Source organism: Bactrocera latifrons, unplaced genomic scaffold (assembly GCF_001853355.1).
Source record: "Bactrocera latifrons isolate USDA-ARS-PBARC rearing strain unplaced genomic scaffold, ASM185335v1 scaffold_109, whole genome shotgun sequence".
Classification (NCBI taxonomy): domain Eukaryota; kingdom Metazoa; phylum Arthropoda; class Insecta; order Diptera; family Tephritidae; genus Bactrocera; species Bactrocera latifrons.
Window position 1 is genome coordinate 799450 of NW_017534508.1, and position 18494 is coordinate 817943.

Consider the following 18494-nt stretch of genomic DNA (forward strand, 5'->3'; position numbering starts at 1 on the left):
CTGCTGCGGCCTTTCAGCTTGCCACTCGAGTGCGTTTCGCACAGTCGACCCCAACAACGCAGCGCCGCCGCTCGCTCTGTTTCAATTTATACTGCCGACGCTTTCGTCCAGCTCGTCGCTTCGTTGCCAATGAAACGCTACCGCCTCCGTGGCTATCAGCGCGTCTTAGCTGTTTTTACCAAATCCGCCAAACAACTGTTTGCGGCGCGTTTGCTATGTTGCGCCTAAGCTATGTCGCTCGCCGTTAACTGAGCAGCGCGTACGACTGGGGCGAGCAGGCGCCACCTGACATTTCGCCAACAGCCGCCGTTTGGCATCTTCATTCATTGGTCAGCGTGACAATGGAGCGGTTGTCGTGTTAACGGATTTTCGACTTGTCGCCGTCGCCACTTTACGCATTGTAAACTCGTACGCGAAGCGTGTTGCACGCGTGCACTAAAATCGAAAAGCGAAACAGTTCGACCAAAGAAATCAAATATTGAACCTAAAGTACTTGCGATAGTTTGTTGAACCAGATGAAAACCGGAAATTACTTGTATTGAATCAGTGTGAGACCAGAAGGAAATTTTTCGAAATTGTGACGAAAAATAAAGTTTTGAAGTAATAAAAAAAATGCTCAGAAACTATTACGATTGAAAGAAAATTGTTCCGGCTTGAAACATCCACAGTGTCAGTTTGAGTGAAAAGAATATAATTTTCCAAGTGTTAACATTAAGATAAAATGCTTCTGAGCAACAGCTCCACTGAAGCACAGCAACAACAACGAACCGCATCAGCACCATCGTCGCAAGCCCAATTTAGAAAAGAAAAGCTGCACGATAATCAACAGCACCAGAGTCAACAGGAAAGACGAAATTTCGGCAACAATAATAATAACAACAACTACTACTACCATCACGAAAAGCATAATCTGAATTATTTGCCCGCTAACGTGACACAACAGGTCCCGACACCAGCGTCAGCATCAGCATCAGCGAAATCCACACCCACCACCGCTGCCGCCGCCGTGGCAGCAGCCGCTGCAGCTGCCACATTGTTGTTAAACCAATCTGGCGTTTTCGCAACAACTGCCGACGCGGCAACTAGAACAGCGACAGCTACCACAAATATCATCAACGGTAATTCCTGTGTCGGCGCCACGGATTTCTCAATCGCTGCGATAATGGCGCGAGGCGCGAACGCCTCGAGCCGCGAACCCTCCGAAAGGAGTTTGAGTGAGTAATGAGATGTACTTATCGTTCTTGTATTCTTATCATGCATTTGTTGAACAGCACATGTGTGCCTGCTTTGTTAGCGATACTGTGCGAGTATTTCATTTGTTAAAAGTAGTAGTAAATGTCACAAAATATTTTCATACTATGAAATAAAGTCCAGTGTACTTGGGTTCCACCTAGGAACTTTAGGAATATCTATATACATATATATGTATATATAACATCACTTTTCATAAGTTTACAAACGAAGGAAAAACGATACAATAGAAACCACTCATACTGAAAAAATTTCGGTTTTGGTTATAAAATGGTTATATGTATATTGGTGATATCTGACAGCGGAAGCTGAAAATGTAGTGAAATGAAGATATGCAATAAAAAACATAACAAAATATCGTAGACACATGGTCTTTCTAAATTCTTTCTAAATTAATATGAGACCCTACAGTCGAACTTCAATAAAGCGAACCTCAAGGGGCAAAAAATAGTCTTCGTTAGGTAGAGAACTCTAATATAATTACATTTGTTTAGAAAGGTTGTGTTTTATGTTCACTTCTCTTAAAAGTTATAAGAAAGAGTTATTTTTTGCTTTATATGTCCCAAAATATTACGTAAACTCTGATTTCTGGATAAAAGCTTTGATTAGTTTTTCTTGGTATCTTGTTATGTTTTTATTCACATAAAAATTAATTAATAATAATAAATATAAATACAAATAAATTAATAATAATCATAAATTCGATTTCATGTATTACTTTGCATTCAAGGAAGAATTTTTTCTTTGATGTTCTTTAAATGAATTTTTTTCCGTTTCTTCAATATATTTTCGCTAAAGAGATTTCCTAGAAACCTTCTTGCAAGAACATACATAAAGGTTTTCAGTAACTCCTCATAGGGTTTCCAACTATACAGGAGATAAACTTTATCTATATAAAAGTAAAACAAATATTGAGTTTGCCACGGAATTTGTAACACCAGGTAAATGTCAGAGATCCTATAAAATATCTTATATACATCCGTTTGTCTGTATATATACGAACGAAGGTCTCAGTTGAGCTATCGATCTAAAATCTTGCACACATACTTTTCTCCTCAAGAAGCCTCATATTTGGCGAAACTGCGGATATCGAACCACTACAGGATGTAGCTTTCTGAACGTTCTGAATAAAATGCTTGTATGGCAAGCTTTTACATTTGGCGAGATATTTTCTAGAAATTTGGCCTGAATTATTGTCAACGATAATTGTACAATCTCTGAAGAAATTGTTCAGATCGGATAACTATAGCGTGTAGCCTACATACAAACGGAATATACGAAAGAAAGTGAAGTTCTTCTAAGGAATATTTTGTATTTGTGAAGGATACTATAGCTTCTTCTTAAGTTGTAGCCCAATGTTAATAGTTTTGAATATTATATATATTTTCTATATTAAGAGTATTTCTCTCATGGGAATGTTAGCGAAGGGAATATTGCGCAGGAAAGTCATCTAAGGAATACTAGAGAATCTAGAAAGGGCGCAGAAGGGAGACATTTAGAATATGCTCCATTTTTCACACTGCCTGCGAATGTCAACGCTTATATTCACATTATAAACGCATATAACTATTTGTTGACTTCGTTAGTGTGATTGACTATTCATTTATTTACCGTACTTTTATTTTTGCACTGAATTTCCTTGTTTCATTTTGAGTTTAATCGCCTTTAGCTTAGCATTAACGGCGAATTATTTCATTATCAGATTGAATTGACCTGCACTATACGGTATTATTTCATTAACTCAAAGCAGCCCTGCAAACAAAAATCCCAACCGCAAACACACACAAAATTATGTATTTATCAAAAGTGTTAATGGCATGTTAATCTGCATATCATGTCTGGACATAATTTTCTTGTGAGACTGTTATGTTGAAACGAAGTTATTTTGTTCAACCTTCTGTTTTCGTAGGTTTATTTGATGTGTATGCAAATATTCACACATTTCGAAATCAGTCAGGCAAATCAAGAAAAGTTTCACGCCCATAAATAAATATAATATATGCAGAAACACTCGTAATTATTATTATATCCGAAGTGTTGTTGCGCACATTTATTTATGCATATTAACAGTAAAACGCCTCGAAATCGCCACAGTAAGGCGCTACTAGCCCAGAGGCACTCAGCCGCCAGCCGCTAGCCGCCAAGCATGGAGACGGACGAGACAGCTGAGACAGCCGACAGCGCATGCAAATAAATGTTTTTCACACTTCAACATCGTTGAAAGGAAGAGGAAGCGCATCATTTTAGGCTTTTCGAAGAAGTCACCGCAATAACTAAATAGTGTGTGTAAAAGCAAAGACAAGTGCGAGAGTGTGTTTGTGTGCGTTTGTCAGTTCTTCACTTCATTGTGATATGCAAATTTCCAACAGTATTTTCCTCTACTGCTGTGGAGTGTTGAGATCTGACAGTGTTAACCAATAAATCTGCAAAACACACAAAAATCGCTAAAAATATCTGCATATATTTGAGCTTAATGTTTAATTTTATAATCTAACGCGCTCGGGTTAAAACATTAGGGGAGAATAATAGTATGAACGAAAGGTTAAATGTCATAATTTATGTGGCACTTTTTTGAAACACGCAATAAAATGAAACTATTCCGAAATCTACATTTATTATTTTTTTCTTTTTTTTTTTTATACAAAATTAAAACTTTTTATTAACTGCTTTTAATTAAATAAGCCGTACTATACACAGTTCCTAATACTTAAGCAAAATTATTTATTTTATTAGTAAATATTTTTAGCAAATTTTTAGCAGAGCTTTCGCAACAGATTGACAATATATGAAGTTTATATGTTATGGTGGATCAGTATTAACGAATAATTTTAAATCTAAAAAATAGATTCTTAGACACCTCTCCGAAAATCTCTCCTATTATGAGCTCTTATTTGTAACAGGAAGGTGCTCCTATTCTTATTAAATAATTCCTCTCATAGATTTTATTTGGCAATCGAATGCCCTACAAAATGGTCTCTTACTATTTCTTCTTAAACCTAATCGCTTAAATAAAATATTTTGAAGTTTGACTTTTTTAAGGGGATACATGTGTTTCCTCGGATTAAAAACAGTATTTTTCAACAGTTTTTTTCTCATATAAAAATTTAAATATTTTTTTTTTTTAGAATTTTTTATTGTCACAAACAAACATTATTAATAAAGAAATTCTGAAATTTTTGGAAAAAACATTTTAAACTCGGGGATTGCGATGCCTTTTCCGGTGACCCCTCGGAAAACAGAGATCCTTACAGGATCATCTCAAAATGGAATATACGTATTTTAGTTAAAACCTTAACTTAGAACTTGGAAAAGAAAAAAATAAAAATTATATTTCTGGCAGATATTTTTACAAAAAAGTGAAAAAATCGCGAATTTTTTTTTTCAAATAGTTGTAATCGAAAAAAAATTATTCGTCCAAGACTTTTAGAATTATATCTCAAAGGCCTGTATAAAATTTCATAAAGATCAATGCAGTAATTCTCGAGAAATTCTTCCAACCGACTTCAAAAAACAGTTTCGAGAAAACACAGTTTAAGGACGGCGCACTTAGCCTAGCTAGCCTCGAGCGCACGGCTGTATCTCCGAAACTATCACTCGGACCAACTTGAAAATTTGAATTTTCTAGAGTTATTGCAGAATTTAATGAAACAATAAAAAATCGATTTTTTGAAACCTGTAAACCCCTGTAACTCTTAATAGAAAATGTCGCTGAAAACGAAAAAAAGTCTTCTTTGTCCTCTTACAAAATTTTAAGGTTACATGCAGTTATTGTCATGAAATGATAGCAATTCCTATTAGGAACATTTGTAGTGAATTTTGGCGAAAGAATCTGCAAAACATTGTTATAGAACACCGGGCTCCCCTGAGAATTCCGGACCTGAAGGAATCGTCCTTGATCTTCCCCACTCTTTTCAGCGATCCATACCATACCTACCGTTCAAGGCGCTAGTTGGAATTTTCTAAGACCATCCACTTCTTTATTATCTTCAAAGCTTAGGTTTTAATTCGACAGTCCAATTGGCAAATACTTTTAGGCTCAGAAAACATTATTTTTTACCAGTTCTTATCAATTTTTCGGCAACTCAGTTGTCAAATAAACTTCAATATAAAAATTAGGAGCTATTTGCTAAAATGCATTTTTATTTAATAGAGACACAGAGTTCGAAAATTAACAAAGTCGATAATTCATTTCCAGGATTCAATAAAATCCTGATAATTAGTGCAAAATGCAAAAACGCAAAGAGATGCAAATATTTTAATGCTAATGAGTATACAAATGATGGAAATGCGAGAACTTGATTACCCGATAATTGTCGCATCACATTTTCAGTAAAATCAATGTCAACCAGAAAAGCAAAAAAATGCGCCGCATTCAACGAATTACCTAAATTATTTATATTATTTATAAGCAAAAAAGAAGTAATAATAATAAATATAAAATGCAAAATGTGCACAGTGCACAAATATATACGCTTGAATATGTGAGAATGCGGTCGTAAATTGTTTGAGAGCCAATTGGTCAAGTCATTTGGATGAAATAATTTCATAAAACAAATAATTGAATTTCCTATCTGAAATATGCATCTGCGCGGCGCCAATTACGCACTGGGGGCATGCCGCACTCACTCACTCCGAATACATGCAAGTTTCGGTTGCAGTTGCATATCGTTGTTGCTGTCATAACAGCCGCCAACTTAATTGCGTCTCATTAGTAGCAGGGAGTGCATACTGGTTGCAACGCACCGATATCCACAATAGCCATTTTCAAATTTACATATGTATATATGTATATGTGTATGTATTTATGTAGCTGTGTGCCCAAAACCGCCCAAAGAGGCAATTGCGATAACAGAGGGCCGTTCTGGCTGTCACGTCTGCATGTAGCTTTTGACAGCTAGCGAATTGTACGCGCTGGAGCCAGAAGGCGGGGTGCCACTGGAGTGTCACGTTGTTGACAGACCTCGCCCTAATAGACCTAATCGAGGTGGCAGACATAGATGCACATTTACACACTCTTTTGCTTGCAACATATCGCCAATATTTACCTCTACAATTCTATAATAATTAGCAGCATTTTACAAAAGCAAATGTAAATTTTTCTTCTTTCATCCTTCTCCGAACTTAGGTCCACTTTCGGTGGAACCCTATCCAGAGCCAGACGATGACGTCGATGTGGACGTGGACGTGGTCGACTGTAGTGACTCCGAGTCGCCGTCGGGGCGCGCCATGCGTGCCCATCACCGTCATCAGTTGCAGCAACAGCACCTGCCACAGGCGCACCACAAACTACAACGGCACACGCACCACAGTCAGCATAGCGCCAGTGTTAGTAACTGTGATGGCACCGGTGTACAACAACAACAAACGAGGCGTAGCAGCAGTCGGGGGCGTGCTTCACCGCAGAGCCCAAACAGCTCCACCGCCAACGACGAGGACCGCCTGTCGCCGGAGCCCGCGCAGGTAAAACGCAAAGTCAGCACAACCCACTCCTAAGCCCCCCGGAACCATACGCGACTAATTTGCTTTTATTTTGTTGACAGTCTGCACCGAAAATTGTTGGCTCCTGCAACTGTGATGAGCTGCTTCCGGTGCAGTGTCACCTGGAGACGAAGGAACTGTGGGACAAGTTCCACGAACTGGGCACAGAGATGATAATCACCAAAACGGGGAGGTGAGTCAATATTGAATTACTAATTAAGTGAAGCATAGTGTGTTTGTCTCTAAGCTCTAGTACAGCTTGATAATGTAAGAACTTAATTTTAATTTTTTTTTTCCTAATTATGTAGAAGTGTTAATATTGAAAAAATATATTTCTTGAGAACATAGTTGTGCAAACATGGTTAGACAATGGGAAGCTTTAAGTTCTTAGCTTTAGTTATAACGTGATAGCGGCACTTTTTTGAAATTTTGAATTTTCTCCACACAAATTTTTAGAGAAAAGCACAATTTACAAGTCTAATATAGATCATATCCTTGATTTTCCATAAATCAGACTCTCACCTAAACAGCAAATTTTTTACAAAAAATAACAACAACAACAAAATTTTGACGCATGTTTGCGTTGCGTGTTGCAAACACAGTTATGTATGTACATAGTAAACCGAGTACTTTTCGTATTTGCGTCATGTGGTTGTTGTGCATGTGTTGTTGTCGTTGTTAGTTCCGTTTTCGCAAATATCCTTGCTCTTTAATTACGAACAGGACGCCGACAATGAGCGCACATTCTGCCTACCACAACCACACACACATACACAGACCAAGCCTCTTATGGTCTGAAGCAAAGTTGACTTGTTGTCACAACGCTCAGCGGGTCACTCATTAGCTGCTTGCTTCGTTACCCATTCGGCAAATTGTAGTCCTTTGTTCTTGGCCAAAATGTGGGTGCACTTTCGTCACACATGCCAAGCGTAAACGCCTGGCCGGCCGCCCGGCCTCGTAACGGCGGCACTCAGCTTGTTACACGAGCCGTCCGTCGGCGTTTCGCCTACCCCGCTTTGTAGATATGAATCGATGTCAGCACTTCGTTTGTCATCATTTCAGAGCGTATTTGTTTTTGCACTCATTCTAATGTGGAATTGCAACGCGACTTGCATGCGTGGGCGTGGCAATGTGGCAAACACATGCAAGGCAAATACAGAATTGTATTACAGCGAATCTATTAAATGTAAATTTTTGTTTCAAAAAATCGATTGACAGATTCCAAAAGAATGCAAGCACTTCATTCCGATCGTTCAATTTGCTATAGTGGTCCGATTTCGGTTCGGATCTGGCGAATGGGTAGACGGACAACCAGATGGTCATGGCTGAATTGACTCAGCTCCTCATGCTGATCTTTTACATTATAGAGTCTTCGACATTTCCTTCTAGAGGTTACAAGCTTCGTTCCAAGCTTTATACACCCTGTTCAGGGTATAGCTAATGAACTTGACAGTATTTTCTCCGATATATATAACCCTTTTCTAACTCATAATTTCATTATTTACGCTACATGCAACTTATCGCTAGCAGTTAGTTATTATATGGCTTGTTGCCGTCACATAATGGCAATGTAATGCTTTCTATGACTCCTTGACATGCAAATGCGCATGCGTAATGAAAATTTCTCAAAACCGACGGGGGAAAAATATGTATGCATTTGAGGATTTTCAACAAAGTATGCAAATGCAATTCTTCTGTACTTATGTAGTACAGGGTTTGTCCGGAACGTAATAGGACTAACCCGATTTAAAAAAAAATGTATTGAATCAATCGTTACAACTCTTTAAAAACTTTAAAAAGAGGTGCATGCTGCTTGGATCGCCTTTTACAGGCTATTTCAGGCAAGGAAACGAAAAAGTCCGGGGATCTCATCTGGGCTGCAGAGCGGCTGCGGTAGCGTTGGGATGCTGGCCTTGGTTAGGTAGCTGTTCACAAGAATGGCGGGGAGAGTCGGTGTCTCGTCGAGGTGCAACTTACAATCGGCTGCGATGTCTCGTCGGACCCTTCATTTGAGTCTCTTGAGGATTTACGCGTAAAACTTGAGGTTGACGGTCCAAGAGGAAAAAATTCATGGTGGTCGACGCCTTTGATGTCATAAAAGACAATTAGCATCGTTTTTGTTTTCATCAGCGACGTCTTCCCGGCCCTTCAAAAAGGCCTGGGGCCACCGAAACGCACCACTTATTGCTAAAGTAACATCTGGGTAAGCCTACTTGATCATATCAAACATCTCTGTCGTAGATTTGCCGAGTTTCACACAGAATTTAATCGTGTACCCCTACGAATGCTGTATTTTCGGCTTGCACCACTCACAGAAACACGTGGGGCGGAAATGTTTGTTCTGACTAGGAACGTCCTCTACTGAATACAGTCAATGCGCGCGCGCTCCGATGTACAGTATATTGTATGATATCTATAGATGTCTGACTATCGGTCGCTCTTCAGGAGATATTGAAAAATCGCCGAGCGTGTATATGCCATTCCGACGATCAGTTAACTCTTGTCAGCACCTGTGTAAGAAATAATAAATTCGAAACTCGAAAAAGATTTTTGGAAATCAGAACTGTTATTTGCAAGAATCTATAGAAAAATATATATAAATTTATACACTCAATCACACGAATGCGTTAGGAAGGAAGTCCAATCGGGCTCTTTGTCATTGCTTCATGCCACAAAACGCAGAGTGACTTGGTTGTGGTAAACAGCGGCATAACACGTGGTCAGCTGTGTTTTTGTTACGCAGTCAGTGGTCGACAGCCAGCTCGATCAATGCAACGGTAGCAAAAGTGGTCGCAGCGGTTGCACAGCCGTGTTTTTCAAGCTATTGTTAGGCGCGTTAGTTCTACTTTAAGTGCCCCTTTGCACCTATATCACACATACAAAGCAACTTAGTGCAATAATATGAATATGACTGCATACAAATACACATGCAGCATGCCAATTTGTGTGAGTGTGTGTGTTTGTTGGAAGGGAAGGTGCCAAAATGTTTGCCAACACTCGATTTTACACGCTTCGAGCGCACAAGCAAGACAGTAGCTGCAGCCACTCGGCTCCACATGCCACTTCTGAGAAATTGAAAACAAATTGAAAAACTGAATTTCACCAAATTGGCATTTCGTCTAATTGCCACGGCAGTTGTTGCGTTGAAAATTGTGATTTGCACGCCACACCACGCCACATTCAATAAAAATCCACTTTTACGGCAATTTTGATTAAAGAAAAGTCGGGGAAAACTCGAAAATGAACACGCTTATCAGCGGCTTGCGTTGGTGTTGCAATGGCGTGCGAATAATGCGAAAGGCATTCACACAAAATGCTTATTCACACTCACACACACACACATGTGGGTGTGCGTTGGCCGCCATTCGCCCTTCAGGCACTTCGGCTTTTTACCGCTTTATGCTTTACTATTTTACGAATTTGTTGATATTCACTAGTTTTTCGCGCCATAAAACGTACCATAAAATCGACACTTGCCACTTCCCGCCCACTGAATGTGTGATATGTGGCGCGATGCCGGATTTAGACTTTCACACTGGCGCGGCGAAAATAGAACCCCGCATGTACGTGTGCAAATGCTGGCTTTTATGTAAGGAAAAATAGTAAGTAAGTAGCAAGACCTGCGCTTCGATTTGTAAGTGTGTTTGTGTGTGAGGTTGGAGCAGCTGAACACACTGCTAACCGTCCATAAAATGTAAATGGTGAAGACTATGTATGATTTACGGTTTTCCGTTACGATTTCCTTACGCACACGCATGCCGGCAGCAGTGTGTAGCCTCCCCGGCTCTGTTGCCATTTATCCCAAGCGTTCCCCTTTCATCAGTTTATTTTTCACTTACATTTTACGACGTTCGTGCGGCAGTGCGACGAGAAAACAATCGTCATATGAATTTACGTATTCAAATTTCCATCGTTAATAACCCTTCAACCCTTCAAATTTCACTGAACACCGTAATACCTAGCTATGCTCTTTGTAATTTTCCTTTGCTCTTGGTCTACAGTGCGAAGACTTTGGTCATAAACCATGGTTGGAGTAATAAATTCACATAGCAGGCGAGTATCAAGGTTTACTAGATAAAATTCAGGGGCCAATATGCCTTTGTTTAGGTTCCGAGTATCCAGGTGTTTCGATTCTCTAGCATTATCTTAAGCAAATCCGGTGGTTAACTTCGATAAACCTGTGATGAATAAATATTCCGATTCAACGACGTAGGTTTTGGGTCACATAGTCTTTAAATCTCTCACTAGGTTAGGTAAGATTAAGTATTCGATCCTAACAGTGGTATCTTTTGGACAGCCTAGAACGCCGTGAAATTTTGGCACCAAAAATCACCTATACTATACTCGGTCAGAAGCGCTAAGTCTAAAACATTCTTCGCGGAGTGTCACTTATGATGGAAATAATGTAAAACTTTCAACTATTTTTTGGTAATTCTCAGCACCACGTGGAACCACCACTGAACCATATAAAAAATAAACATCTTAATCTAACAAACAACGGTTAACAATAGATTATTACAAAAGATATTTCTTTGAAATTGAGCTGTTTCACAAGTTCATAAAACAAGAGCACTCAAAAGCTGAGGTACAAATAAATAATTTCCAACTCGCGAGCAACCGACAGCGTTTTAATAAAAGTATTTTCTCTTCGCTGCTCTGGCAACACGCACCGCTCATTTTTAGCTTAGCCACTTCTGCTGTGTTTCGCAGACTTTTCCCCAGCGCTGACTAGTTGGCTTGCTTGTCAAGGCCTTATAACTCAACACGATATTTTTTCGTGAAGTGTTTTTGACATTTCAAAAATTATGTACCGAAATGAGTTATGCGATTGTGCACGAAAAGCGGAGCAGCGCGTCGCATTGTTGGAGTTCATTAGCGGTGGACACATAATATACGTATGTGTGCGGCTGTGTGGCTGGGCTAGTGGGCAGCCGATTTGCTGTTGTTGTTGTCGTCGTTAAAGATATGAGCGCTGCGATAAGCGTTCGCAGGTTTTCGCTGCTGCCTGAAAGCACTTTTTTCTTACGATTCTGTTGTATTTTAATAAATGTGCACTACAATAGTGCTAATTGTGGCATGCCGCATGCGGTCTACCGCGTTGTGCCACCTCTGTTGCCGCGCTGAAAGCGAAACAAATTCTTACACAAACGCGCCGCCCGGCCGTCGCGTACTGCAGCGCTTGGCGGTGCTTGTTGACTGTTGCCTGCCGGTGCGTGTGGCAGCTGGCTGGTGGCAGTGGGTGGACATCATAAATTCATGCTACAAGTGACATAGAAAATAAACAACTCAGGCTTTTAATTATTCTGCAAAGCGAATGAGGTTGTTCAACACGCCTTTATTTGTTATTTTCGCTGATGATTCGCAATGACATCAATTATCACGCGGCCACCGTAAATACACTGTGCTATTTGCTTTATTGATTTCGCTGGCATTTGCACCTTGTTGGCTGCGCTTTCTTATTTATTGTAAGAGAAAGTAGTAAGCGAAATATGCTCACCCTCTTCTCCGCCCATTTACAGTTATAAAAAGCGAATTTTCGCATTATATTACTCATCGTTTATTGCTCATCCCTTTTGCTAATGCGCACTGGCTATTGAGAATGCCGAAATTCCCGAGGTTAGCTTTTGCGGTTGTTACGCTCGGCCATTTCATTATCAACACCTCGGCTTCGGCGCTCGTTAATCCATTGCCGACAAATGCAATAAAACTAAATATGCAAATTTTCCCGCTTTTTATGACAACTCAACACATAAATTTGAATTTTCTGCAGCTTTGTCGCTGTCGGCCGACGCCTCGCCGCTCTGCCGCCGTTGGCTTACGAAAATGCTCGTAGGCTTCTAGTTCATGCAATAAGTCTTCGTGTGTGTGTGTGTGTTGGTGCGTCTGCGACTTTGAGGCATATCTGCTGTTGCAACCTACAACGTGCCACACTTAACATGAACAGACAGTTATTGCGCCTCTAATGCCGCGCTTACGCTTACGGTCCGATAGCTTAGCGGTCACACGCGATCCTTATCGCACGACTCGATAAGAGGTGTGCGCATTGCTGTTTATTACCTCGCCAACAACAATAACACTGGCAACGCAGAAAGCAGCAACATGCCTTTGAACATTTGCTGCCTTTATTATTATTTTATTAATTTCATAATTCTTACCGAAAACCCAAAAACAACAACGAGATGTTCCGACTACGCAACATGCATATATATTCATATTCACGTATACATATGTATGTACAAAGTGCTGTATACTATTTGGCCGAAAGGTCCCCTGCATTCAGGAACGCGGTCAGTTGCAGGCGATTCGCTTCGTTCTCGTTTTATCGCTATTTATTACTTCTATGTTGTTGTTGGTGTTGCACCGCTCTCCCTGCCAGGTCAACTCAATACGGTCAAAAGTACAATTTTATTGCGTGTTCTCTGTCCGCTATCCGTTACACTGCGCTTTGTCTTCTGCTTGGCTCAGTTAGGATCGTTCTGCTAGACACTTCATTCCTTATTTGTCTGCCTTCTTGCCTTCTTTTGAAAAAGCGATTCATCGACGGCGGCGTTTGTTGTTGCTGTTGTGATGATAAATGTCCTTTGAATTAGTTCAGCTGCCGTTTGACGCCGTCGAATGAATTCTTCGCAATGAAATATTAATTAAGCTATGAAAATTAGTATTTTTTGTAGCAGTTTCACTTTCCTACTGCTCTGCGCACAGAAATGTTTGTATGTATGTGTGTATAAGCATGTAGATTCCTTTATATGAGCGTGGTGTTGGCGGTACTTCTGGTTTTTGAGGATCTGAGCGCATTAAATTTTTATTAGCCCTTGATGTGTCGGCCTGATATGCTAATTTGTGACAAATGTTGCAAGTCTAATTATTTCGCATTGTTTTGGGCAAAGTGCAGCTACTAGGGTTCAATGTAAGAGTGCTAATCTTTAGAGTTGAATGCACTTATAAATAATATAGTTTCAAAAAATCTGCTTCTGCTCTTCAGAAAGCTAGTTATTTATGAAATAAAAACAAAAATTTCACACCCTCCTTTTAGAGACGCCACCAAAAGGAACCAACCTGTTCATGAATGCAACGGTGAAGTGCTCTGTAATCATACTTGAATGGCTTTCACAGAATTGCCTACTATTCCAATTCTAATTGGGCTCAGCGACGGTCTTATTCGCCCACATAATTTCTGCCTCCCACTGTTTTATTGGCCAATCAGTTATGATTTACTTAACAACTTTCCACACCGTCAACTTAGTCGCCACATTTTGCATGTTCACAGCTTATTAGCCGCATATACAAAACGACTCCATTAAAATTATGGCATTTCGGCAACTTTACATTAAGTGCCACATACATACATCCGTACATGTATATACTCGTTCACATTACTTCTTAATTTTCATAGTACTAACTACAAAAGCTAACTACGCTTTCAATATCATACTAATCGGCTACTAAATAGGATAATGAACTGTTGGCAGTAGGCGTGAGGCTTGCGAACACGGAGAGGTGGCTTCAAATGTACGAAAATTTGTTAAAAATCTATATATAGGACCTAATCATATACATCTTTCCAAGTTTATGTGAAATTAAATTGGAAATGATATTTTCACTCTTAAAGCAGTTCGATACGGAAGTTACGGGTATTATTTCCAATTAAAAAAGAAATATGCACAAGCAAAAATAACCGGGGCATATTTATTATACATTATATAAATAAATATATTTATTTTAAAGTTCTAACGCTCAAATTCCGGCTTTCGTTTTATTTTTTTTTTCATCACAGACGCATGTTCCCCACGGTGCGCGTTAGCTTTTCCGGTCCTCTGCGTCAGATACAGCCACCCGACCGTTATGCTGTGGTGTTGGATGTGGTGCCGATGGATTCACGACGCTATCGATATGCTTATCACCGCTCATCGTGGCTGGTCGCGGGCAAAGCGGATCCACCGCCACCAGCGCGGCTTTATCCACATCCCGATTGTCCCATAAGCATGGAGGCGCTCAGAAAGCAGGTGGTCTCTTTCGAGAAAGTGAAACTAACAAATAATGAAATGGACAAAAATGGGCAGGTTAGTCAATTAGAGTTGTGTGTAAGCAGGAGATTTATAAAATTAATGAAAAAGATTCACGCTAGTGTCAAATTTAGTCACAGCAAACATGCTAAAAATTCATAAAAATCTTTAATTCTTATTTATGTTTCTGCAACTTTGAAACCACTTCACAGATCGTGCTGAACTCCATGCACCGTTATCAGCCGCGCATACATCTAGTGCGACTCGCTCATGGGCAGAATATACCCACCAACCCGAAGGACCTGCAGGAACTGGACCACAAAACTTTCGTTTTTCCGGAGACGGTATTCACAGCGGTCACGGCTTACCAAAATCAATTAATCACAAAGTTGAAAATCGACTCGAACCCCTTCGCAAAGGGATTTCGTGATTCTTCGCGTCTGACGGACTTTGATCGGTAGGTAACACACACACATACATGCACCTTAACGCAGCACAGGCAGCGCTTTTTATGAACTTTTGAGCTTACAATTGACCATTCATCAGCTATCGCTCCATACCGAAATGCTCGTTGCCATTGGCTATTCGGGGTCCACACACATCACTCTCCGCTTTCTTTGCAAGTCTGCTCGAACATTCGGTAGTGAAAATGATTAATTGCAGTCGACGCTTGTCAAAACACGTTCACATTCTTGTCTCACCTCAGCCACTGCCAAAGGCAAAGCGAGCGAGACAAGCAGCCACAAAAAGCCACAAAAGCCAATTTAGCAATAAATAAATTTTCAGCAACAATTACGCAGATCACTTGCAGCGCATGTTGCGTGTGGAGGCCTCGGAGCTTTCATGCGGCATGCGTGTGACGGAGAATGAAGTGTTAAGGAATATCTCGCATATCATAAAAGCTGAAAAGTGTTTGGCCCGAAAATTTGCTAAATTCGGATATGAAAAAATTGAGAGATAATAAAGTTCGGAATGCTTGCGGTGTGGCAAGCATCAAAATCAGTAGGAATTTCGAAAGGCAAGCTGTGTCGCAAGTGGCAGGAGAGATTTTTTATTATTCGACACTTTCGTCGCAAGAGCAGGCCACGGAGCACAAACGCCGACAGTGTTCGGCTTTGGCAAATTAGCAACAGCAGCAATAAAGCAGCGTAAACGCTTCGCACAGTAGTGTGCTCCTATATGCGGTACACGCAGGCGAGTACAACAACACAATTAAGCGGCGGCCGTCAGCATTTTAGGTTGGCCGAGAAAATTATAGGTCGGCGCATTTAACTTTGAAGCGCAGTCGTACGTGCAACACGAACATGATCAACTAACGAAACGCTGCTAATAACGTACAATGTTGTTTCCACAACAACACAAAACACAAAAACAGCGCATTAAATGTTTTTGTTGCACTGAATGTGTTACCACTTTTTATTGGCGTTATTTTCATTCATCATCTAAGCTGTTGACCGTGTACCAACTCCCTTCGTTGTAGTACATGTTATTTGCGTTATCCGAATGATAATTGCAATCGCAAATGTGACGATAAAACTGTTCACATACCCACAGACACTTGTAAACTTAGTGCAACATGGCTCCAAGCGGTATTGAGGGCTGTGTTACAGAAATCAGCCTTCGGCAACGCAACGAGTTACAGTTACCTCAAGTCAAATAGTTCTGAATTTGTTTCTATATTTGCTTACAAGAATTTTTCTTTAATAAAATCAAAAAAAATTTGAATTATAATGCCAAGCTTACTTCCAACACTGTTTAAATAAAAGTCTCTTACCCACAGCGACCCCATGGACTCCTTTTTGCTCGAGCAGCATCTGCGCTCGCCGCTGCGCTTCTTTCCCGACCCGCTAATGGCGCAGCTCTCGCCGCAAGAGGCCGACGCCGCGTCGCTGGCATTTCTGGAGAAGGCGCGTCAGCATCTGCAAATGTTTGGCCGTTCGCCGTACACGGAGATGCTCTTGCCGCAGCTGTACCAGCGCCCGCCTGTGCTGAACGCCTTCAACATTGGCATGTGGCAGCAGCAGTGGCCGCAGCTGACCGCCGGCTTCATAGCGAGCGCCAATCAACAGGCAGTCGCTGCACAAGCCGCCGCTGCCGCTGCAGCAGCGGCCAACGCATGCCGCACGCCACCACCGCCCCCGCCATCGTCCATTATGGTTGGTGTGCCACCGCCGCCACCGGCCACTACACCCTCTTCATCCGGTTCGGCCTCGCCGGATTTGCGTATAAGACACTTTCAGCGCTACAGCCCGTATCAGGTGCCGCATCCCCAGCAACAACAGCAACAAGTGCCGCAGCATCAGCCGCCACTAACGCGCTCGCCTCCACTATGAGGAGCGGTCTGAAGAACGCGGGGATTTAAATGTGCAATCTAATATTTTGCTTTTAATGTCAACGGATATTGATCTGCTATTTGGCGTTGCCAGCTTGAAAGGAAGAAAGGAAGTGATTATGGAATTGTAGAATATTTAGATGTGCGTTTGCAGTATTAAAATTATTCAAATTAGGCAATTGCGATTATGATTACGTAATGCAATGTAAAAATGCTAATTCAAATGAAAACTGTTTAATTTATTGTATTTGTAAAAACGGTACTTTATTTATATATATATGTTCCTAATCAATTTGTATATGTATGTATGTAGTTCATAATGAAAAATATTTAGAAATATATAATAAATGTATAAAATATAAAAAAATGTAAAAATATGTCTAGCGTTGTAAAACTAAAACAATAATAAATTAATGAGCTTTCAAAAATTATGAAAAAGATGTAATTAAGCAAGGCACGGCACAGAGGGGGGTAAATTGTATTAACGTGTATGACCAGATATAAGAAAATAATTCGAGCTGCTATTCTCTAGACTGAATAAGGAAGCGAAGCAAATGGGTCCGGTAGTAAACGAGGGCGAATATCTCCTGTCATCAAACAAACAGCACTCGCGCCTAGGCTCCCACGTCACTGTTGGCACTCATAACTTCGAAGTTGGAGATCAAGCAGTGAATAATAGCGACGTGAACCACTGCGCCTTCTGCAGAGCTCTTTCAAGCACTTTTGGATTTCTTTAATCCTCACATGTTCCTTCAAAACTAACGTTTTGAGTTCTCGTTTCCGTAACGAGAACTTCATCTAATTGCAGTTGTTTAAGTGTAACTTGTATGGCGTACAATAGCTGATGACTTGCCTTGATAAGTATTTATTTTTATAACTATACATACATACACATCAAAATATATAATATGGTAATTAATAACACATAGAAAACGGAAGACAATTGAGATAACTGTTGGCCTTCTTTGATCCAAATATTTTCCTCATATATTAAGTCCTTTATTTCATGAAGGAGGCATACACGGTTGCAATAGCCAACTTTTTACCATTGAAATAAAAAGTCGATTGATAAGCATAATCTCCGTGAGGGGACGGAAGCACGTTTGTAACTAAATTGTCGACGTGGGAAACTGGGAGCTTGTCCAGCATTTCATCCTGCTAAATATCGGAATGTTAACTGTTACACGAGCAAATTGTATACTATTATAATATGAAAGCATAGTTACCTGTCCATAGGGGCAGGTTCTATTGATGGTGGAGTATTTTTCGAAAAACTGATGTGCGAAGCGAATAACCGGGTTCTTGCGTGTTCTCAGATATTTACAGGCGTCAAGGGTTATGTTGTATAGAAAGGGTTTGTAGCCGTTTTCCTTTCGCAGCATCGCAAAATTCACCTAAATTAATTTTGCTGTAATGACAAGACAGCGCGT

The 18494-nt window shown here is 40.4% G+C and overlaps 1 protein-coding gene across 2 annotated transcripts; it reads left to right on the top strand.

The window, feature by feature from the left end:
* The first annotated feature begins 428 nt into the window (after positions 1–428).
* LOC108971449 (T-box protein H15-like) lies at positions 429–17316 on the top strand. 2 transcript variants are annotated; one of them, XM_018937507.1, is made up of 6 exons: positions 429–1214; positions 6377–6723; positions 6792–6922; positions 14504–14789; positions 14945–15189; positions 16513–17316. In XM_018937507.1, exons 1-6 carry the CDS (start codon positions 722–724, stop codon positions 17063–17065), a joined length of 2055 nt encoding a protein of 684 aa, XP_018793052.1. In that variant the 5' UTR covers positions 429–721; the 3' UTR covers positions 17066–17316. The 2 variants fall into 2 exon arrangements, with proteins under 2 accessions (XP_018793052.1, XP_018793062.1); XM_018937517.1 differs by having other exon boundaries at positions 6377–6711.
* The last annotated feature ends 1178 nt before the right edge of the window (positions 17317–18494 follow it).

Coding starts and splice junctions, on each gene's coding strand:
- LOC108971449 (XM_018937507.1), top strand. CDS start 722: ATGCTTCTGAGCAACAGCTCCACTGAAGCACAGCAACAACAACGAACC. Junction 6,724..6,791: donor CCGCGCAGGTAAAACGCAAA/GTCAGCACAACC, acceptor TTTTGTTGACAG/TCTGCACCGAAAATTGTTGG. Junction 14,790..14,944: donor AAATGGACAAAAATGGGCAG/GTTAGTCAATTA, acceptor ACCACTTCACAG/ATCGTGCTGAACTCCATGCA.